At 47.5% G+C, this 23,017-nt stretch overlaps 1 protein-coding gene and 1 long non-coding RNA gene across 8 annotated transcripts in view; one reads left to right on the top strand and one right to left on the bottom strand.

Moving 5' to 3' along the window:
• Positions 1–1,207: 1,207 nt before the first annotated feature.
• Positions 1,208–22,889, bottom strand: LOC107310435 (uncharacterized). 3 transcript variants are annotated; one of them, XR_014943310.1, is made up of 4 exons: positions 16,149–16,471; positions 15,244–15,421; positions 11,052–11,181; positions 5,610–6,806 (listed from the first exon to the last, which is right to left on the bottom strand). It is a non-coding gene; the product is annotated as an uncharacterized LOC107310435 (long non-coding RNA). The 3 variants fall into 3 exon arrangements; XR_014943309.1 differs by lacking the exons at positions 15,244–15,421; positions 16,149–16,471 and adding an exon at positions 22,652–22,691 and having other exon boundaries at positions 1,208–6,806; XR_014943311.1 differs by lacking the exons at positions 15,244–15,421; positions 16,149–16,471 and adding an exon at positions 22,785–22,889.
• GRHL2 (grainyhead like transcription factor 2) overlaps positions 22,793–23,017 on the top strand; it is a 60,778-nt gene continuing 60,553 nt past the window's right edge. For 4 of the 5 annotated variants that reach the window (XM_085539380.1, XM_015856106.3, XM_015856107.3 and 1 more), the window contains exon 1: positions 22,793–22,927. In XM_085539380.1, the coding sequence (XP_085395506.1) occupies positions 22,908–22,927 (20 nt within the window). In that variant the 5' untranslated portion in view covers positions 22,793–22,907. The remainder of the gene's footprint in view (positions 22,928–23,017) is intronic. The other variant, XM_015856110.3, reaches the window with a different exon arrangement.

The following is a 23,017-nucleotide window of genomic DNA, read 5'->3' as shown; positions in this document are numbered from 1 at the left end:
TCCAGAGAAGGGCAACAAGGCTCATGAAGAGCTTGGAGAATCAGCCCTACGAGGAGAGGCTGAGGAAGCTGGGGTTGTTTAGTCTGGGGAAAAGGAGGCTGAGGGGAGACCTTATTGCCCTCTTCCAGTACCTGAAAGGTTCTTACAGTGAGAGTGGGGCAGGTCTCTTCTCACTAGTGACAAGTGACAGGACGAGGGGAAATGGCCTCGAGTTGCGCCAGGGCAAGTTTAGGTTGGATATTAGGAAGAACTTCTTCACAGAAAGGGTAGTTAGGTACTGGAATAGGCTCCCCAGGGAGGTGGTTGAATTGCCCTCCCTGGTTGTGTTTAAGAGCCGTTTGGATGTGGTACTCAGGGATATGATTTAGTGTAGGGTTGTTAGAGTTAGGGTACTGGTTAGGCTGCGGTTGGACTTGATGATCTTCAAGGTCTTTTCCAACCTGGGTGATTCTATGATTCTATGATTCTATGCGCCAGCTGTGCTGCCTTTCAGAGCATCATGGACCACTCCAGAGAGCTCAGAGCTCACCCAGCTTCCGTACCTGCAGAGAAGAATGAAAGAAGATGGCAGTGCTAGAGTGTTTACTTCCAGTGTTTTGTCTTTATGTGTTGAGCAAGTAACAAAACACTAAGAGAATTTTCCAGTGGTGCCCCTGAAGGATTTAGAAGAGTTTTTTTGTTTTTTTTTTTTCTGGTTTTGGTTTATCTTGAAAAATCAGTTCTTCTTCCTGGATATTCAATACTCTGATAGATAACGCAAGTGTAGACATAAGTATGGACAGTCATCATGTTTTCCCTTCACTTGCCAACTTGCATGCAAGACTTGTAGTAGTTCCTCACGCAGGAAATCATTGATGCCAGCTTCTTAAACAGCAAACTTACGTGACCAAAGCTGCCCTCAACTGTTTGCCTCTGATTTCAGTATTTGAAGTGGAGCATTTATGGGTTCTCTCACTTCCTGCCTCATGTCTCTGCTGCAATTGTAGGCACACTGGCAAGCATGGCAGCTCTCTGCAGCATGACAGTGTCATTTGCAGGACATGAAGATGGAGTCATTGGAATCACTGTTTTGTAAGATTATGCTGTCCAATGAAATGTATGGAAGTACAACATCAGTAGATTTGTTCCCCCTTTAGTTAGCTACTTCTGAAGTTCTGGCACAGGCAGAAGAAGTTACAAAGCATGATAACAATGAATACCAAGAATATGAAGTGCAGTACTTTATTTGAAAGAAATTAAATAGGAAAAAAAAAATCATACCATGGAGAACATAGATAAAATAAACCAGTATAAATGAATGATACATCAGCAGTGGTCACTTCCTGAGTATTGATCCTAGTGAGAAGGTTGAGACAGCAATGTCAAAGCAATATCACCTGGTTCAGTATTTTACCATTATTGAAGTGCTTCAAAAAACATGTCGGTTTTGATTTGTAGGTCGCCTTTATTTGTTTATATTTCTACAACCAGAATTTTCTATATTTATTAGTGGATGAATCACGTTTATTTAATTAAAGTGATGCAAGTGTATCACTTACTTCAGGTTTTTTAAATGATATGGCAGTTGACCAATTGCAGTCCCCGTTGTGTCACTCCTGCTGTCATCCAGGTAGACGTGGCGGTTTCTTTCCACATCCAGCTAATCCAACGGGCAGAGCCAGCCCAATATTGCTGCGTGTGGTGTAGGGCTGGATGTGCACCTTTATCTCTGTAATATCACAGCATTGTTACATTTGACATAACTTACAGCTGCTTTACAAAACTCCCATGATGACACTTGGATTTGCCACATAACTTGTCTTGGGGCTGAATGTGAGAGGACAACTGAGACAAATCCATTTCCATGAGTGTTTCATAGAATCAGAGAATCACCAAGGCTGGAGAATACTGGATGTAGCCACCACTTGCCCTCGGATTGCTTTCTGCAATTGCTTTTCATTACGTTTTCCAGTCCTAAGGAATTTCTCTCAAAATTCTGACAATGTTTGCTAAAGCGTCTCTAATGTCTTTGCCCATTTCCCTCAGCACGCCTGCATGTGGTCCTTCCTTTATTCCTGCTTTTATGGATCCCGAGCTTTTTATTAACTATTCCTGATCTTATCTTCAGGTTTCATAATTCCTCTTCATCTACTCTCAGTAATCAGATCCCTGCTTAAGAAAATATGTGTTCTCTTGCAGGCAGAGATGCCAAGTGTTGCTATTTTCTTTGCCCTTATCATTTCTCCCCGATTATTTTTTTAATATCTTTATGAGAGAAAATGCCCTTTCTGTTGTCTTTAATTTTTTTCTCCTTTCTTTTTCACATGTTCCAGGCTGATCTAAATATAGTGCAACACACTGGTGTCTCCCCACTTACTGTGTTCATCTGTGACCGAGTGCCTTATTGCTCCCCTGCCTATAAAGGTGAAGTGCATTGGCAGAGGCCACTCACGCATGGCCATGGTGAGGCCCTCCCAGGTCTCCAGCTAAAGTGTGTGAAGCTCACTGGGGTCTATCAACTCGGTGCTTGTGAGATCAAAGCAACCAAGGCCACCTTGAAAATGTGTTGCCCAACTTTGTTTTTCAGTTATCAGATCAGTTTTTCAGATCAGTTATTAAGAACACAAAGCCCACAGGAGGCCAGTTTTGCTGTGCAGCTGGGGGCTGCTTTCAGGTTTGTACCTTGGCTGGGTTTTCGTGGGTTTCCACATGGGAAGAGACAACATCTGATGCCATTGGCAGCAGCCATGAGGGAAGTCCTCAAGGAGAAGGTGCTACAGCCCAGTGCTCTTCATAGTGGCTGCCACAGCCATGGCAATAGCAGAGTACATGGATGCCCAGCATGGAGATGTGGAGCAGCACCATAGGGCTCCTGTGGCTCATCTGCTGCTAGTGAGGAGCTGGGGAACAGCAGAGTGTACTGGGGGGTGAGAGGAAGCAGGGGCTGTGCTGCAGCATGCTAAATCCTGCTCTGCATAATAAGAAGGAAAATTGGCAGACAGGAAAATGCCTGTGAGCAATGGAGGGAGTGGGCCTAAGCTGTCATGGGGGGGCATGATACTATGCAGAAGTATTTCCAGAATAGCTCTACTCAGGTCCCTGAGGGTGGCAGCTCCCTCAGCCCATCTGCCCCACTGCAGGCTCTTCTCCATGGGCTGCAGGTCCCGCCCAGGGCTGCTCCTGTGGTGGTATCCATGGGCTGCTGCTCCTTCACACCACATCTACAGCTGCATTGCGGGTTCTTCTATGGCTGTGGATGGAAATGTGCTCTGCACAGTGCCCATGGGCTGCAGGGGGATGGCCTGCTCCTCCATGGGGCTCTCTTGGGCTGCAGGGAGCTGCTGCTCTGCGCCTGGAGCACCTGCTGGAACAGCTGGGATGTGACACACACTTGGCTTCCAGGTGCCTGAGATGTGTCTGAAGCCTTGACAGCCTGGCAGGCTTCACACATCTGTGCGTGCAAATGCCCATCATTAACTTGACACAAAGCGCACCATGGCGCCAGGGCCTATGAGAGCGTGCTTGCAGGGATGGGTGTTGATGGATCCCACATTGGTTCTGTAGCTGACACGCATCCCATTCACATAACATGCTTCAGCCAAAGTCATCTCCTGTGCTGCGGAGCCTGAAGGTGACAAGGGCAACACACCTTTATGGCCAGGAGCCCTGTGCTACCTGGCAGCGGCTGGGAGCTCTCTGTCCCCTTGCCAAAGGAACTCTGCAAACAGAGGCAGCCACCTGCATGTTGTTGGCAGCTTGCAAAGCATGGACACAGCCAGGGAAGGGGTTGGAAGGGAAGGGGCTGCTGGGGAAGGAGCCTCCAGCTGGGCCACAGAGGCCAGCATCACAGCAGTGCACTTCTAAGCAAATCCAGCACAGAAACTCAGCATGCTCTGCACCACTGGAGCCTTGTAGGAGTATGTGAAAGTAAGGAGGTGCTGAAAAGCACTGTGGTTCACAAGGGGGCCTGTTTGCAGCATTCCTGTCAGCCAGGCAGAGCTATGTGATGCACCATGGCTGATAACTGGCCCCAGAACTACAACCTGAGGCGCAGACATGCAGCTGCTGATGCTGCTTATCTTGCAGATGCTGGGAAAGCAATATCTGAGAGATTGGATCCAGGACGGAAGATGTACAGTCAGACTCTCTGCTGACTTCATGATGAGATGGCACTGGCACAGTGGGAACTGTCACCTGTGATGCTGCTGTTCAAGAGAAAACTGAAAACAAGCCTGCTCAGCTTGTTGTGAGCTGAAGTTGTACTCACTGGGGCTTTGCAGATTTGCAGAATCAGATGTAGCAAGAAGCTCATCTCACTGAAGAACTACAGTGGAGGTACACAAGAAGCCACTGTGGACCAAATGTCCTTCAGAAGAGATCCCTTCCCTTCCAACCCTAACCATCCTGTAAAACATGCTACAGGAGATCCCACTCATTACAGCCCAGGCCAAGGTACAACCATGGCTGCTGCCAAGTGCCATCATGGGGTTGAGAGATGGACAAGCTATGGCTGGATGGCCATAACTCAGGCACAGGCTCTTCCCTCCACTGTGGGAGAAGACAGCAATAAGTGCACTTTCTCAGGTGACAGCAACTCAGTGCAAATCCTCACCACCCTTTTACCTGGAGCTATTTACTCATCTTGAAGCACTGTGCTAACACAGCCCGCTGCCAAAACCCAGCTCCTCCTCCAGCTCCCAGTGGGGAGAAATAGCCCTCGGTCTTACCCCGACATTTACTGTAAAAACAATCATTCTTCCACCTTTGGCTACATCTGTTCATGGCTGCCACTTCCACAACCCTGAACGGGACATGAGAACAGAGAGGAAACAAGGACAGGTGGAGCAAATGAATGGGCTTTAGGAGAGTGAGCTGGGATGCCTGAACCTGTCCTTTCTACAACTTATGGGGCCTACAGGTGTTGTCAGAGCTCCCTGAGCAGCACTGGCTGTACAAGGCCTCCTTGAGCCTCATGTGACCACTCCTGTGTTGGATTAACCACAGCAGCTTGATTTATGCCACCTGTGCATCCGACCCAGCTTATTTAACAAGCTCTACAAACCTATTGCACTGCCAGCAATAAAAGCAATGGGCACCCATGTCTTTCACAGGTTGAGTTTAAACAAGGCTGTTGACGGGTTTTACAGCTTTCAAATTGCTTCTGTGTACTCGTAAATAAGTGTCAGGTATAGCATTAATTATTTGGGGCTGCTTTTTGTTTTACACCGCAGTAAAGTTGTGACTTACTGCAGAGCAGTCCTCTCCTCTGAGGCTCTGGCTGTGCTCCTGGGCACAAGGAGAGATGGGCTGCAAAGATTTAGTGCCAGATCATTTACAAAACCTGTCTGAAAAGAGCTGATGTTTCGCTAAGTGTATTTGAATCATTAGGTCGTGAATTAAAACCTCTCGGGATTTGTTTTTCACACCAAGATAAAAACATTATAAGCAAGAAAAGCATTCTTTAAAATCACCCAGCCCTTGATCTGGGGAAAAAAGATGACATTCTCAAAGTGACCTTCATAGCTCAGATCAGCTGCACAGCTCATGGGGCTTCATTCTGCCTTTCACAGACTGCACTGATAAAGACCACAAGAAGCTTTAATGGGGTACTCAGGACAAACACAGCTGAGAAAGGTTATCATGTTCTGTATTTCATAGAACCAAGCCTTGATTTACACAACAGCACATGAGAAAGGGGAGGAGGGGATGATGGAGGTGTTCACCAGTGTCACATTACCATTGGCTTGGGATGGAGGGCGAACCTGATAATCCCGCAGTGTGTTTGTGGGTGCTTGTGATATTGGGTGCACCTGGTTTACTGCCCAGGAGCTCTCCTTACATAACTGTCCTTCACGGCTGCCTTGGGGTTGGCAGAGGCAGGAAGGGAGGCTTGGGAGGACCCGGAACATGGGTCTCTATAAAGAAGCACACACACAGATTTTCCTCCTCCAAGTATTTGCCATCTCCTGAGCAGAATAACCTGTGCAAAGCTTCTCATCCTCAGGAGCCTGGTGCCCTGGGTAAGCATCCTCCAAGTGAGTGCAGTGAGATATTCCATGACCAGCTAAAATTTCTTCTCAAACCCAGCAGACTGCGTAGGACCTCAAATATCTGCTCTGCCTGGTCAGGCTGTCCATGGGGACACGCTGTAGTTTCACAGATAATTGCACGTATAGAGGGAAGATGTAGTTAAATGTCTGCCATGACTTCTTTCAGCCATTGAGGAAAACAGGCTGGGACACGTCAGGTGTCTGCTCAGGCCTCGCAGGAAGCTTTCATCCTGTGCTGCTCAAGTAGGATGAACTATGAGATCACTGGTTGCTAAACACTTGGTGTGATTTCCCAAGGTTTGCCTGCGTGGTAAGTATTCTGGTAATTTGGGTAGTGTTGACAGAAGCATTGAGTATTACCCAAAGCACTTAGTGATTTCTTTTTAATGCTGGCTCCAACAGAAAAGTGCTAAGAGGTTCACTCCTCCTTCATGGCATTGTTATGCTGCTAGTGGTCTGCTGAAATCCACCTTTGTGTCCAATGTCCATCATTCAGCCTGGGCTGCCCTATTGCTCCTCTTCCAGCTCTAAGGATGCGATGGGAACAACCAACTTTCTGGACAGGGTCATATAGCTGCCAGCCCGAGTGAACTGTGCTGAACTGGGCTCTGTTTCTTCAGCAGTTTCAGCAGCCTGGGAATGGATCAAACTCATGCCCCTGATTCTTGGGTCACCTCCGTCTTTTAGGTAAATATTTCTTAGTTTTTTAGCTAAACATTTGAAACACTATTTCAAGTTGCGTTTTAATACAGTATTCTGAGGGTGGAGCAGTGAAATCTAAAAAAAAAAAAGCATAATTTATTTTATCCTTTATGACAAAGAAGTCTTTGCATTTATAAATCCATACTTTGGAGTCTCTATATTGGCTTGTTTTTCCTCTCAAGGACAGCGCTCTATTAAACTTCCCTGTACAACTGACTGTAGTGCTGCTTGCCAAAGGGCTCACAGAGGCATGGATCTGTTCCAGGATCAGCTTCCCAGTTGCTGCTGGGGAGAGGACTCAAAACCAGGCCAATAGATGCTCAACATCCCCATGGCCTTCTGCACTTGTAGAGTAGAAAATATTGCAGAAGCTGCTGGGGCACCCATAAAAAGGCATGGGGGTTCCTGAGAGAATCGAAGCATCATTAAGGTTGGAAAAGACCACTGAGGTCATCTAGTCCAACCATCAACCCATTGCCACCATGTCCACTGACCCATATTCCTAAGAGGAGCTTGGAGGGAGAAAGAAATACAGGTGGTGGTGGTTACCTGTGAATGGCCCTTTCCATTTTAATGATAAAGAAGGAACAGGAATTAATTGATGATAATTGTCATCCAGCTTTACACTCTTATACAGGGTCCCAAATGTTGCTAATAGTCAGAAGGAATATTTATGAAAGTGTTATTGATAATTATATAATAAAACTTCTTAGCTGCTATTGTTTTCACAAAATCTTGCACAGCTACTACCAACACCTCCACAACTTTTGTAATGAGATGGGTCTCAGTGGCTCCCATTCGACAAGGTGTGATGCTAATAAGAGCACATGCCTTTGGAAGACCCAGGGACCTGCCACTTTAAAAGGAAGCTCAGGTTGAGGCTATGCTGAGGTGTTACTGAGTGCGTCTGTCCCAGGATTTTGTTTAAATTAAGTCATTGCGGAAGTTGGCAGAAAGCAGCCGCAGGGGGTGGAGTTGCACAAGAACCTATCTGTGTGTTTGCTTGGGTGTGGGGACTCATGTTTGCTCTTTATTTCACAGAATTGAAAAGATTTAATTAATTATGCGTGTCACTTGGAGTAACAAATCCTTTACAACCTGAACTCTTCCATCACAAACTACTCCTCGGGAAAGCTTTACTCCTTCACGTTAATCTGTCCAGGCCTGAAGGAGAGGCTGTGCTTCTGTGACCATCCTGGAGATGCTTCTCATCCCCCCATAACCTCTGTTATTCCTGGCAAGGAAGGAACCCACTGAACCAGGGTGCTGGTTTATTGGTTTATTTCCCACAAACGCTTGCCATCAATAGCTGGGCTGCAGGCAAACAGCACTGTTTGCTTTGTCCCTACAAGCCTTGGGTGAGACACGTTCTGTGTGTCAGGATTTAACCACTGGTGGCAGCGTATTAGTCTCGTTAAACACAGATAGCTTCTCTCTTCTGTTTCTCTTCTCAGATAATCATAGGATCATAGAATCATTCAGGTTGGAAAAGACCTCTAAGATCATCCAGTCCATCTGTCCACCAACCACCAATACTGCCCACTGACCACGTCCCTCAGTGCCACATGTGCACATCTCTTGAACACCTCCAGGGATGGTGAGTCCCCCACCTCCCTGGGCAGCCTGTGCCAATGCACTACACCTTTTCCCGAGAACTGTTTACTAATATCCAAGCTGAACCTCCCCTGGTGCAATGTGAGGCCATCACCTCTCATCCTGTACCTGTTATGGCTGAGAAGAGGCTCACCCCCACTTCACTACAACCTCCTTTTGGCAGTTGTAGAGTACAATAAGGTCTCACTTGAGCCTCCTCTTCTGAACAATGCCAGTTCCCTCAGCCGCTACCCATAAGACTTGTACTCCAAACTCCTCACAGCTTTGTTGACCTCCTTGGGACACATTCCAGGTCCTTGTCTGTCTTGTAGCGATGCACCCCAAACTGGACACAGTACTCAAGGTTTTCTACTACTGATGCTAATACTTGGCCTACATGAGTCACCGAAATAAAACAACAGATGCTGCCGAAGACCTGCTGTCACACTCCCCAAGTGCCCTGAAAGAGTGGTGGTTCTGACAGCTGGGAGCTGCCAAAACAGAAGCTGATCAAGCAGGTGCTCCTGGAGGGCTCATGTACTCACTGAGCTCCAGGCAGTGCTATCAGGGTCTCCCCTCCATGCTGCATCTCAAGCACCTACACTCCCATTCCCATTGCTCCTCCCAGGGATCTCTTCCAGTAACTTGCTCATCTCCTGGCTGGTGGCCATCTATTCTTTATCACCTGGAATATGGTGAGGTTGGTATTGTCCTGTGCTACCACTACTCTTTTAATTGAAATTGTTCTGTTTGCTTCCTGGTAGCCACTTCCTTGAGGAATACCTCCTCTGCTCTCTGCACCAAGCAGACCCAGGACTCCCCCTAAACCTGGCTTCTTGTGCTCTCAGTCTTCTGGTGATGGCCAACTCAAACCAAGGTCCAACAGTGCGGATCATTTAGTGTCCTTACTCTGACCAGACCTGTGCTCGTATGGGATGACCACAGAACCACCTGCTCTCCTCAGGTGCCCAGAATAGCTCAAAAAGCTGCTGAGAACTGGGAGTTGTTTGCAAGGCACTGGGAAGAGCGAGAGGCCAGTGAGTGCTTAGCACTACTCCACTCAGCTGCCACCCACCGGCAGAGCGAGAAGGACTGCAGAAAATAGCAACAGCCGCTGTGGGTTCAGTTATGAATCATGGGAGGGACCTTTCTGTATTTGGTGACTCAGTGCTATGGTGACAAAAGCTTCACAAACACTTCGCAGAGAGTAAAGTCGTGTTTTCTGTTACTCCTCACATAGGGCAGTGCTGCCTGGGAATAACCTGTGGTGGTGAATTCCTTCGAGTTGGTCCTTTCTCAACACCGCTCTTCAAGAATATGATTTGCTGGGGTAAGAGACTTTCAGATGCCATCTCTGATCCACTTCACCTGGTAGGCTCCTTATTGGTAGTTACCTGTGAGCAACACAGCCCTCATCATATTCTCTGGAGTCCCCATATCCCCCTGAAGCAGTGTCAAACTTTGTCCAGAGCCTGAATAGCAGCTGGAGCCATCCTGCCTTGTAACATGCAGGGGCTGACTCACTGCAAGCTTCATGCACTGGTGGGATGATGGCCCTTCGAGTCAGTGTGTGCTTCCACACAGGACGTTTAGTCACTATGATTGCATAGCTCAAGTGGGAAGGGTAACTCCCAAACCATCCTCTTCTTCATCCTTCTAGGTGTCTATATAGCAAAATATTTGGCACACTGGCCGTTCTTCCAATCTTTCTGAATTCTTCATATCACGTTTGCTCCTGAGTCACCTCTAATCGACGCCACTCTTCAAATGTTTACAACGGCTCTGGCGGCTGTGCTGATACAGCGGAGAGCAGCAGTAACCAAATGGAAAGATTAAATTCCTCATGTGAAGGGTGAAGAAATACCCTTTACACAAGGCTGCCCCCGAATCTGGTCTCCCTATAAGTACATCTCCCATTTCCAGACACCAGAGGAGCACAGAGTTCAGCACTGACCACAGCTCAGCATCTCTGTGCAGCTCCCTTTGACATTAACAAGGGATGCTACTGGGACAAAGTGATTTTTCTAGGTACCTGTCACATCCTGCAGACATACAAAAATCATAATGGTCTAGATGTCAGAAGTAGAAAGGAGTTCAATTGGTGATCAGACAGCTTGGCAAAACGTGTTGACTTACAGGTTTGAAATGTAGAGTGGAGGATCCAGGCTCCAGCTGAGGACATCTGGGGAGATGCAGGGAAGGGAATGGCACTGTTCACTTCTTGCCTTGGTGCCTGTGTGCCTTTTACTCTTTCCCTCAACAACATCAGTCCTTGCCTTTGTGTAAGTCCTTGCCTCAGTGTTGCTTGCTTGTGGTATGAAGAGCTTGGGAGAAGCAATACAAACCCTGCTGTTGTGTCAGGCTTAATGACCACTTACTGGCCCATGCACTGTTGAGCAAAGAGACTCCCTCTTAATGAAGGTCAGAGTAAATAACAGTGTACAAATGATGTTTAATGGCTCAAAGTGATGCTGAGTCCTTTAAGATCAAGGTAAATGGTCTCTAATTACACTTGGATTTCTTCTTCCTCAAATGAGATCAACCAGTACACCAAGGATCAAGTCCTTTCAGCCAGGGAAGATATTTATAAGTAAAAAGATACATCATTTTTATTAAAAATGAAAAAAAAAACCACTTTGTAATCTTTGTGAAATAGAGGTTACAACGAATGGCTGTGGGGATAAATAAATAGAGATCAGTAATACGCATGTAACTAGCAGTACTTACCATCCATATCTCCTTTGGTTAGGAAGATGGGACACACTACTCTTAACTCTGCAGATGGAACTACAGAGACCAGGAAGAAGGATGTGGCTTCTCCAGTCACACAATGGCTTGCTTGTCAAGTACGAAACACCTGAGTGGAAATACACAAACACAAAAGCCTGTTCATAAATGGGAATAAAATATGAAAAGAATCAGCAAATCTTTCTGCTCCTACAACAGAAGGGTTACCTGTTGTGAGGACGAAATATCAGGTGTTGTATAACAACTGCCATGTCCCTGACAGCCAGCATCACTTATCCCAATGGGTCCCCCTAAGGACATTGGAGGGGCTGTTGGAAGGAGCTGGAATTAGGGCTGTTTGTCAATAAATGGTTTTATTTGATAAACTCATTGGCATTTGGATTCCTGCTAATGGCAGAGCAAGCACATCAGCAGTGTAACTGTTTCTAAGCTGACTGCCAAATGGTTTCCCCGTTTCACATTTACACTGTGCCAAGTGAGCTTCTCAGACCTGCTACAAGCCCTTTTTGCTCTCCTATTGCTGGACAACGGGAAAAAAGAGGCAGCTGCTTCCCCCAGCCTCTTTGTCAGCTCGCCTTCTCTCCCACTATTTACCTTACTTCTTTACCTTGCAAACAGCTCACCTCTCAGAGCCTGAGCTAAGCCCAGCCCTTTTGTGCCCTGCAGTCATCGCTCCATCTTTAGGGGAAAGCTGATTCCCAGGAATGCTGTGCATGCACATACCTATCTGGGCGCTGCACCCACACCTGCCCACCCGCTAACCCAGCACCCGCTGGCCCTCGCAGCCACATTCCAGCCAGCAGAGCTATTGCTCGCTAATTGTTACCTGTCAAACAGGTAAATGAGGCTGTTGGGCCAAGTCCAAACAAGCACATATTCCCACCGAATCCTAAGCTTGCAAACCTTTAACCTTTTTGCAGCCCCACTGATGGTTTTCACTGAGACTGATTGGAAAGTATGATGGTATCTTCCACAGATGGAAAAAAAGCACGGCATTTGGCTGTTTGTTGTGACAAAGCTCTCCTACACGTCCATACCTGCAGCACAGCACAGCAGGCACCCAATACACAAGGTGTGTGCAATGGCTCCCACACCACGCGAGCGGCCTTCCAAGATCACAGAATGCTGCGCCAACCTCAAAATGGCATCTGGATGGTGAAGAGATTATGTACGAACTCTGGGGGCTGGAAAAGTCAGTGTGCGCGCAGCGTGGAGCCACGTGGGAGGGCTGTGAACTGGCATTTCCTGCTCCATGCGCCCCGTTCAGACTTGCTCTGCTGAGTGCAGCAGGAGGGTCTGTGCTCCTGGGCGCAGGCAGCGGCCTGTTATGGTCCCAGTCTGCGAAGATGGCTGATGTGAGCTTCCTGCACAGGTCACAGAGGGAAAATGGTGCCAACCTGCTCCTACCCAAAGCTCAGTCTCCATGTCTAGCTCTGCAGAAAAGACATTGCCCCACAGAAGCACTCACAAGAAGGCAGCTGCTCCTGTGGGAATATATATCATGTGCTTCCATGCCAAAATGCACTGAAAGAAAATGTGGGTTCTGTCAGAACCCTGCAGCTACAAATCCCATTAAAAACAGAACAGGCTCAGACTGCCGGCACTCTGTGACCAGGGCCTTGGTAACACACATCCCCCCACACACGACTCCATCTGACAGCATTTCTAAGCCTGTAACGCAACAGCTTCATGTGGTGCATCGAGTCTCTCAGCCATCAGGGCCTACCTAACAAAGAGGGGAGAGTAGATGGTAGAAACCAGTTATTGGTAATAACAGAAACACGATCTCCCCAGCAAGATGGTAATCTTTCCCCACAAAGGCTGCAGATACCTCCATGGTACACCTGATTCTGACCTGTCTCTCACCTCAGATTTATCCCAGTTATACAGAATGCTTGCATCGCTTTAGACTGCAGGTGAATTCTATATTGGAAGGAACCTGGAAAAAGCAGTCATTTAGACCACTGGAAAAGCAAATGGGTTTTTAAGAAGCACTTAAATACATATTTTTCAATATAACAGAAGATGTGGCACTGAAATGTGGTCAGTGGGCATGGTGAGGATGGGATGGTCACTGGACTGGATGATATCAGTGGTCTCTTCCAGCTTAAATGATACTATGATTTAGCTTTTTCTCAGCAGCTGGAGAAGAGAGTTAGCTGTCTGGAGGGCTGGTCAACTGGAGGGTTAAAGAAACCAGTCTTCTGATGGCCAGAAGACTTAGCCCACGCATTGCAGGTCACTGCCTACCAACACAGGTTCCTCATATTACCCACTTCTGACTCCAGTGTGTGCAAAACAGTATTAGTCAGAGCTGGTTAACACAGGAATAAAGCTTTCCAGCTCCTCTAATGCTCATAAGTGAACCTCCCTGCTATTGCTACTTAGTGTCTTTGTGAAGTTTACTGGTTAATTTAATTGAGAGGGTGTGTAACAGTTTAAAGCTGTGTTTACAGTTGTTTTAGATTTGAAAAAGCAAATGTGAGGACAAGAAAACATGTCTTTAATGTCTGCTGTGGCTCAAGACACAGCAAGCATCTCTGACATTGCTTCTATGCATGATGGGAGAGCTCCTCACACCGCTAACACTGTTATCTTCCTACCATCACACTGCCTGCTGCCCACAGCAGTTTCTTTATTGCTGGTATGGAGGGCAAGAACTGATTGCATGGGCCGAGGTGCCAGTGCTCGGGGTGAGATAGCTCCTAGCCACTAATTAGCCGCTAATCTTGTGCACCGAGGTTCCCACAGACCGTGAGGGCTTCCTTTGGTGACTTTTCAATTAGCATCATAACACCCCGAGCTTTGAATGCTTTGTGCATATTTATCTTTGCTCCCAATTGTCAGGGCCAGCCAACGGGAATTAAACCAATTTAAGAGCATCTGTGTGTCTATTATTTGGCAGCTATTATCCTAAATTGACATAATCCTCCTCCCTGCTGAGATAGATACATATATATTTAACCTCGGTGTGACTCGCTAGGATTCTTCCACAGAACATGCGAGAAATCGTGCAGATACCGCTAGGAAAGTAGAATTGTAGCACGTACAGCAGACACGTGCCCTCATGGCACTGCTAGCGGTAGCAAGCTGGGCTGGCAGAGGCAGGCAAGCGTTGCTACTGGCTACTGCCCCATCGCTGGTGGAATGTTAACGACCGCTTTGTCATAGCGAGGGTACCTAACAGCCATCCCGCCCAGCTCAATAGGCACCGCCGCCCAACTCCGCTTAACGCAGCCCAGGGCTGCGGCCGGTGCAATTCCCTGCATTAATGGCACTCTCTAAGCAGAGGCACTTCAAAGCACCCTCCTCAGGCTCAAAAGGCTCTCCCCATCCCGCTACGATGGGCTGTTTACACTGAGGTAATTGCCGTGTGTATAATTGGCCTTGCTTACAAAGAAGATGCTCAGATATCCTCGGTCTCCCTTCCCCTCTCCCAGCCTCGCTGGAAGCTCTGGAACCCAAAGAGAACAACAGAGGGGAAATCCTGCCTCCCTGCCCTCCCTCATCACGTCAGGCTGGGTTCAGAGCGCCAAAGCATCTGCTTTAACCCCAGGCACAGCCGACAAAGCTTGAGCCAGCCCTGCAACCACTTCCAAAGCACAGAACAGTGATGCAGTGCAAGGGGTAAATCAAAAGACCGACATTCTTCATGGTACTGACTATAAAAACCAGACACGTCTTCTATACACGTATCTCTTGAAAGAAAGACGGCTATTTAACCTGCAGTGTAGAAAATACCTTCTTGATTGGATAGTGCTCTCATTCATAGGCTCCCACAGACTCGATGGCTTCACTGGGACTACGGCGATGCAGTGCTGCGCACCTGCAGAAATGCACTGCTACTCCAGCCACTGCAGGAGGCTGACAGGCTCAAAGAAACAGCCGCTGCCAGAGCTGTGAGTGATGCCACGTCTCTGCAGTGCCAAGAGACATCACATGAGGAAGCCACGTGTCAGACTCCAGGAGAAGAACTGGGCCTGGTGAATGCTGTAATTAATTCCCCATGCTTACACCTGGAAGGCTTTCATTCATCCTAAACAAAAAAAGAAAGATTGCTTTCCATGCACTTTCACAATGACTAAAAGCAGAAAAAAAATATGCTTTGCTCAACTTCATTGTAAGAATGGGGGCTGAAGCTTGTTGCTACCAAGACATTCTCATCCCTTACCTTACAAACAAGGCTGCAGGACAGCCAGGGTGACGGGACCTTCTGACATTCTCCCATGTGCTTCTTTTTTCCCAAGTCGCTGCATGTTCATTCCTGTGACCTTGGGGCTATCAGGGAATTCCCCATTACTTCCTGCTCCACTGTGCTGTGGTGCCAAGCTCAGTGCTCACTGCCCACACTACATACAGGAGAGAAATAATGATGAGAAAGTAAAACCTTGGTGGTTTTACTCCATTCTGCCTCTCCTTGAAGCCAACTACAACACCGCATCATCAGTTGTCCTGTGTCAATACTGGTATTAGCTCAGAGTTACTCGTGCAACATTTGAATTCAACCTGTGCAGCACAGGGGCTAACCCAATTGTCTCTGATAGGACAAGATGAAGGCATTTGCATTTAAAATCCTACATTTCACATGTGGGTTGTCTATCTAGTGAGCACTGTTCATTCTGAATTCCTTCCCTTTGCACTCTATCTTCATCTCTGCTATTGATTTAAGCTAAAAAGGACAAGGCCAGGCTGAGAAAAGGCACCATGTCCGACACTGTCCGACAGGAGTCCACAGGAGGCTGAGGTGATGCTTTCAGTGAGCAGTCAGGGCTGAGAATCTCCAAGGCACTCAATGCTCTGGTGTTAGTTTGTCAAAACGTGTAAGCTCTGCCTGTACAGTTTAAAAATAAATGCATTCTAAAGTGGGGAACTTGCTGGTTTCAGTGGGAATGCAGGCATAAATACTTTCCAGGAGTTGGGCTGAAGCATTCAGCAAACTACCTGTCTGCTTCTGGCACCAGCTTGAGAGATGGGCAAGGGGTAATAAATTCCTGGCTCTACAGATTCCCCACAAACTCTTTGGCAAGTGTGTTGCTCAAAAACCTCACGTACAGAATGGAGAGGTGCTGTACCTACCTTCTCACGTCTGCCTTGTGCTCCTCCTTCCAGAGCTCCACAGGTCAGGAACTGTCCTGGACAGCTGGTATCTGGGTCAGAACTTGGGCAACTTCACCAAAGATTGAGCAACTTCATCCCGATACCAACCCATGTCTCAGCCCCAGGGCACAGAGCCTGCAGGCTGTCAGTCTGGCCTCCCTCTCATACAGATTTACTGGAATGACACAGTCAAGGCGTATGAGTTTTGCCTCCCTCTCCAGGCAGCTTAACTGTGGTGTTAATTAGGAGTGATTTATACCTCCAGCAATGGTAAAGCAGGGCTCGTCTTCACTGGAGAAGTCCTAATCAGAGTGAAGTTTATAGCGAAATAAAGAGCAACACACATATCTCACCCCCACCCTACCCTGCAGGGCAATTGCTCATGTGTGGGAGCTCCAGAAAAAAGCAGTAAAGAAATGTAAATGTAAATCTGCCTGCTTTGCCCCTCACACCCAAGCACACCATATAAACAAACAGCCTTCACAGGATACTCTGTTTTCTAGTCAAATAGAGAGAAACAAATACTCAGCATCTCTGTGGCTGGAGCCACATGAAACTTCTCCATGCAGGATACTTTCACCTTGCTTAAGAAGAAGCTAAGATTTCCATCCACTTGGGAAAAAGGCAAAGAGAAAACTAAGAATGTAAAGAAAAAATAAAGCTGTTGCAAATCTTTCTATTAAAGAAGGGTCTCAGAGAAACAAAGGTAAAGTTCAAAAGCAGCACGTGCCACAGTCATGGGACACAGGCGAAGGAGAGAGAACTGCCTGGCAGGGCAGTTCCACCAGCAGAAATCTACACGGCAGAGACTCCGCAGTGATAAAGCAGGCTTGTAGGTGCATGCAGGGTGTGTGTGCTGTACAAACACGGTATTGCTGAGATGCTGCGCCTGATAGTGCAGGCTGATGGAGTGGCTGCAAGGGATCTTCAACTGGGGTCTTCCCCACACCACAGCCTGACTGATCCTCAGGCTCCTGAGCAATGATGAACCAAACCCAGACAGCAGAGAAGGCCAAAGATTATGTTGACAGGCTCTGAGACCTGAAGCCTGACAGAGTAACACTACATACTCACAATGCTGCCTTCATATTTATGACCAAGATCAGTGGGAGTGCTTTCTTCTGAAAAATTGCTCTATTTCAAAAGAGAATGACAGCAAATACCTATGCGTGTCTGTAGAGGTGCTTATCAAGAACAGAGACATGCAGCCTAGTGACCCTTCCATAGAACAAGGCACAGCAGAGATCTCTTGGCTCCAGCAGGGGCTCCTTTTGTGCCACCAGACCATCCCCTCTGGCCTCTGTCACAGGGACAACTGAGCAGCAGCCTCAAGGCAATCAGTTGCTCCTCTTCTCAGCAAGCCTGGAAAGCTGCCTTTTCCATTCCCTGTGATTTCTTAAGCAACTCGCTCCTTAATGAAGGCATTCACTTATTTTGAGGAAGAAATGGGTTGCTTCTAAGCAAATCCAAAGCTTTATTTCCCAGTTTCCATTGCCCCACTTGGAAGTGTTTCTGTGGAATCTCTGAGCCGAATTTACTCCAATTCCTGAATGTAGGAAAAGTAAACAAGCAATTGCTTATATGCCATCCTTCAACCTTCTGCACGTTGGAACCCCAGAGCCTATTTTAGGACATACCGTTACAGCAAGAAGAGGTACACTCTGTGTTTTTGAAAGCAGTTAACTGATGCAGAGACATATGAAGCTCTCGGGGATGTGTTCAACATGTGAAAACCTATTTCAGATTCCTTTCAAATGATGCTCTGCAAATCATAATGATTCAAGAATGGACTGATGGGGGCTGGGAGCAGAAGCCCCAGCAGCCAATGCAGAATACCAGTCCTGCTCCCCTGTGAGAGCCCATCAGCCAGGAGCATCCATCCACCCAACTGTTGGTTCAACTGTGACACTGACAAGAAAAAGAAGCTTTTAATTATGGAAAGAAAGATGGTTTTCTCTGTACTACGGCTGACAACCAACCAAAAAACCCCAACCATAGTTTCCTCTTGCCTCAAGCTTGGCTGAATCAATGGAAAATGCTACCAGAGATCAAAGCATGTGCAGAAAAGTTATCCCCATGTATTACATTCTGTTGAATTGGTATCAAAGCAATGAGTAATCTTTATGAAATGGATTGGCACTACTAATCAAGAAGCTAAAATTACAATCTATTGTCAGACTTAGCTGCCTCCTCAGACGCCTCCGTGTCTCAACCCAGAAAGGACTACCACACTCTTAGGTATTTTCATCACTAAAAATGACTTCTGTTTTAAGTTGAAACAAGGTTCTGTGTGCCATACTGCCTAAGACAATGTGGATATGTAGGATATTTACATTGTAACTCTGACTTCTTTCAGAATTTTGAACTCTATGCTCACTATGAGCAAACAACACTCCTTTAATTCTTATGTGGTTCCATGTTGCACTGAGGGCTCTATAAGACAAGCAGATCAGCATTTCAGATGGAAGTGGCACGTGCAGCCCCATGCCCTGCCCTGCAGCCAGGAGGTGCTCAATCATAGAATCATAGAATGGCCTGTGTTGAAAAAGACCTCAAAGATCATGTAGTTTCAATGCCCCCGCCATGGGCAGGGTCCCCAAGCGCTAGACCAGGCTGCCCAGAGCCACATATTCCACGGTCCTCTGTGCTGCTCAAGTGCTGTTGCCACGTATGATCTGGAGGAATTGGAGAGCTCCGTGTTCTTATGGAAATCCCAGCTGAGGTGTCTGGGAAGCACAACTAGCAGTTTCCAGGCAGTAGATACTTGTCCCTAGTCACAATGACTTCTGTTCTGATAGCACTTCCATAGTTTCATTGTGAAACAATACAAGTAACCTGTTGTTACAATCTTGTTACTTAAGATTACTTTATTTACGTTAAATGTTAACAGTGTAACATAATCCACTATTAGAACATAGGAACGATCCATTTGGCGTATGGGAGAGCAGTGCTAAAATCTATTTATTTTGATGTATGTGACGGTGTCGTTGGAGTCAGTTGAAGATCAAGGTCTGTACAGATTCCAGTAAATACAAAGGGAGGGCTATGGGGAGGATTACCAGTAAATGCATCACAAAATTAGTAGGTAGGTGGTTGGCTTTGAACTTACTGCAAGAGAACATTTTATATCAACAGCCATCAATGACACAGAAACACACAAATAAAAATACCTGGTAATCGCTGCCTACTGCAAACACTTGTTTCCAAACATCTGCTCTCTCACTGAGCTGCCATGCAACACTGTTTTGACATAAATACCTCTCTAACATCTTTTATCGCACAGACTTCTTTTAATAGTTTTCTGAGAGATATTTCAGGTACCTGCTGCAATTAGTAAGCTGAGCTGAACCTTGTTTGTGCACCCTACTTCCTCTGCCCGCTGCTGGCAAGTCCAAACAGTGCTGATGCTGGCTGCTATGGAACACACCATGTAAACATGAGGTAAAGCGTTAGACGGTTGAATTCTACGCCAAATCCTTACAACAACAAGCAAAAAAGGGGAAGAAACACCCTACCAGCTTCTATGCAAAGAAGCAAACAGCATGAAAAAGTGATCTACTATTTTATATTGCTCCTGTACGCTCCAAAGACAACTCCAGGACTTATAAAAATGTATTGCATGACCATTTCATTTTTGCCCTACACAGCCTTTATTCTATGAGAAGCAAGACTGGTCTGGCCTGAAATAACATTAGATGATTTTTTCAGTGACTAACAGATTAGTTTAAAACAATCCTGGAGCTCATAAAGAATGAGCACGGGGCTGGATGAGGCAGGACCTGTTTGACCTGCTCAGCTGGACGCTCACAATTGAATTCCACTTTGCAGTCTGGAACAAAATGCTCAACCAGAAAATGATGAGCCCAATGCCTACTATATACTTAAAATAATTTGCAGGGTATATTTGTTCACCTAAGCAAGTCTCAACTAAATAAGCTGTCATCTTCAACAACCTCAAATCAGGAGTTAATTGCTGCATTTTCCACTTCTGTTCCTAACTTTGACCTTGAAAACTTCTGTAGTCACTGAGCAGTAATTCAGTCTCCCAAGTGCTCCATTGGAAGCAATCTCTCCTGAGAGCAGGCTGCTAAAGGTGGTTTTGTAGCCGACCCAGTACTAGAACAACAAATTCCATTTCAGTCTGAGTTACAGTTTGGGCTTTGTCCAGGACTGCAGATGGCATCAAAAGCTGTTTTCTTCCCTGCAAAATTGCACATCAGCAGCATTGCTAACTTGGGGAAGGTGGCATTTTCAGAAGCGCTCATCACTGACCTTCCTTTCCTTATTCCTGTACAGTTCATAATAAAGGAAAATGAAAAATAAAATAAAAAAGTGAAAGTCACACATCCAAATGTTCCCCATAATTTGAAAAAAAACAGTAAAAAGGGAAAGAGGATACCTGAATTGAGGTTAATCCTATTTACAGCACTCAATTAGGCAGCCTTTCCAGGTCTCAAAAGCTTCTTTCAACATAATATCAATATTTGTGAATGAAATCTTATCATTTCTGCAGTTAGCAGTAAGGTTTCATTAATTTAATCTGCGATAGGATTCCCATTGTTCCTCCAGAACAGCTCACAGTATCTCACAGTAACGTGCCTGGGAGACTCAGCCTGTTTTAAGATGACAAAGTAACTCTTTATACTAAACAACTGCACTGCTTGTAGTGAATAAATCACACTGCTTCTCTATGCTTTACAAAGTCTTATGGCTTCCTCAAAATGTATTCTGCAAACCGACTTATACAGGCATTGTTATGTATAACGGCCAACAGACTGAGAAGTTCAATACCAGTATTTGCTATCCACAATTCAGGCCACATCAGCAATGTCTGATGGGGTTTACAGATTGCATAATGATTCCTCTTTCCTGGGACTGAAAACAAAGGAAGGCTAAGTCATACTCTGTGCTCAGTCCAAGTGTCATTAATCTAGCTAAGCTACACTTCTAACTCAGCTTAGTTAAAAACATAATGGGAAATCCCGTGGTGGGATTGGACCAGACGATCTTTTGAGGTCCCTTCCAATCGCTGACATCCTGTGATCTTCATGGGACTACACTTGAGCTGACTTAGAACTGAGCTATACCGATCAGGCTTTATTTGGTTAGTTACTATGAATATAGACAAGGGCTGAGAGACAGTAACAATCATTTGTGCCTGACAGTGATACAGTAACATCGGAGACTTTAGAGTCAACATTGATATCCACTGCACTGAATGATCAGAGCCCCAGAATGCAATTCTGTGAGTCTCCCTGTGCTCACACCCACTGCTTGGTCTCCAGAATCACTCAGTAAGCATCAATGAACGTCAGTGGGTGCCATTTGTTCTGCATGGAGGAATTTAATTCCACACCTTTGCTTCATATGGACTTCCATGTCAGATGCCACTTTGTCACACTGCTGCCATCTGTCACACAGCAACAACATGTAACGGGTGTCAGTGGGAAGGTTCAGCCTTTACTGCCACACCAACAACATCCACCTCCGATGCTGTGGGCCAGCAAAACCAAATAGAATCCCAGAATCCAAAACGGGAGGCATTACTTTTGGAGCAGCCCTCACACTTGGTTAATTTTTGTGAATACCTTTTGCTAAGTCCTCATCAGCCGGAATCGAGGGTAGAAAAGTCCTTCTCCTAGGACAGTATAAACTCGTTCTGCTAACTAACTTTTCTGCAGAGCTCACCGTGCAATACAGCGGCCTATTTCCCCTACGTGCAGCACTATTTGTAACGCAGAGACGAAGCCAGATGCTCGGGAAGATGCCTCGATGTGAGGAGCAGGAAGGAGCGGCGCTGGGGTAACGGGGACTGAGCGCAGACGCTTCCTCGCTTCTCTGGCTTCCGAGCTGACCCGAGGAGCCCTTTTCCTACCCCTCCCCACCGGCGGCTGTCGGCTGCCGCCCGCAGAGCTCCATCGCGTCCCTTCGGACGGCACTGAGCCCCGGGCAGCCGCTACCGGCGGCCGCGACTCACAGCGCGCAGCGATGGGAGCGGCACCGCCGAGCAGAGACGGAGCCGTCGGAAAAAGCCAAACAGCGACACAAACAGCGACACAAACGCCCCGAACCGGCCCCGAACCCCGCGAGGAGCCCGGCCGACAACTGCTTCCCCAAGTGGCCGGGAGCTCGGCCGCCACCTGCCCGAGCTCCGCCGCCCCGTCACGCCCGGCCGCCCTCGAGGCCCCTCTCCGGCCTCTCTCCGGTCCCGGCCGTGCCTCCCTCCGGGGGCCGCCACCCGAGCGCCATCGCGGCGCCGTCCCTCCCTTCCCCTCTCCCTCTCCGTCCCTCTCCCTTGGCTGTGCGGCCCCGCGGTGCCTCCCGGCGCGGCTCGGCGCGTTACCTGGAGCTCGGTGGCGCCGTACCTGCGTTCCTCTTCCAATGGCAGCTCACCTGCCCGCCCGCCCCGCCCAATCAGCTCCGGGCTCGGCCCTCTGCCCCGCTCCTTTAGTGGAAGAATCCGGCTCCGCTCGGGAAGTTACCTGCGCTGCCGGCCCGGCCGCTCTCCGCGCCGCTCCCCACATGCTCGGGGGAGGGGGCTGGGCCCGTACCTGCGCGGCGCTGCGCTGCCCCGGCGGCGGAGCGGGGCCAGGGGGGCACGGCAAGAAGAATTACCTGTAGCTCTGGTTCTGCAGCGCCGGGCGTTTCGCGAGCACCTTCACCTGCACAGACCTGAAAGTCCAGTTCCACCGGGGAGACCGAGAGCCGGGAAAGGGGAGCGAGTTCATTGGAGCAAACATGTCACAAGAGACGGACAAGTAAGTGCGCCCGGCGCGGCCCGACCGGTTGGATGTGTTGATGTGTTCCGCCGGGCCCCGCAGCGTGCGGAGCCGGTTTGGTTTGTTTCC

This window comes from Coturnix japonica, chromosome 2, assembly GCF_054131305.1.
Source record: "Coturnix japonica strain WE chromosome 2, WE-NBRP24, whole genome shotgun sequence".
Lineage (NCBI taxonomy): Eukaryota > Metazoa > Chordata > Aves > Galliformes > Phasianidae > Coturnix > Coturnix japonica.
This window is presented reverse-complemented; position numbering and strand designations above follow the sequence as displayed.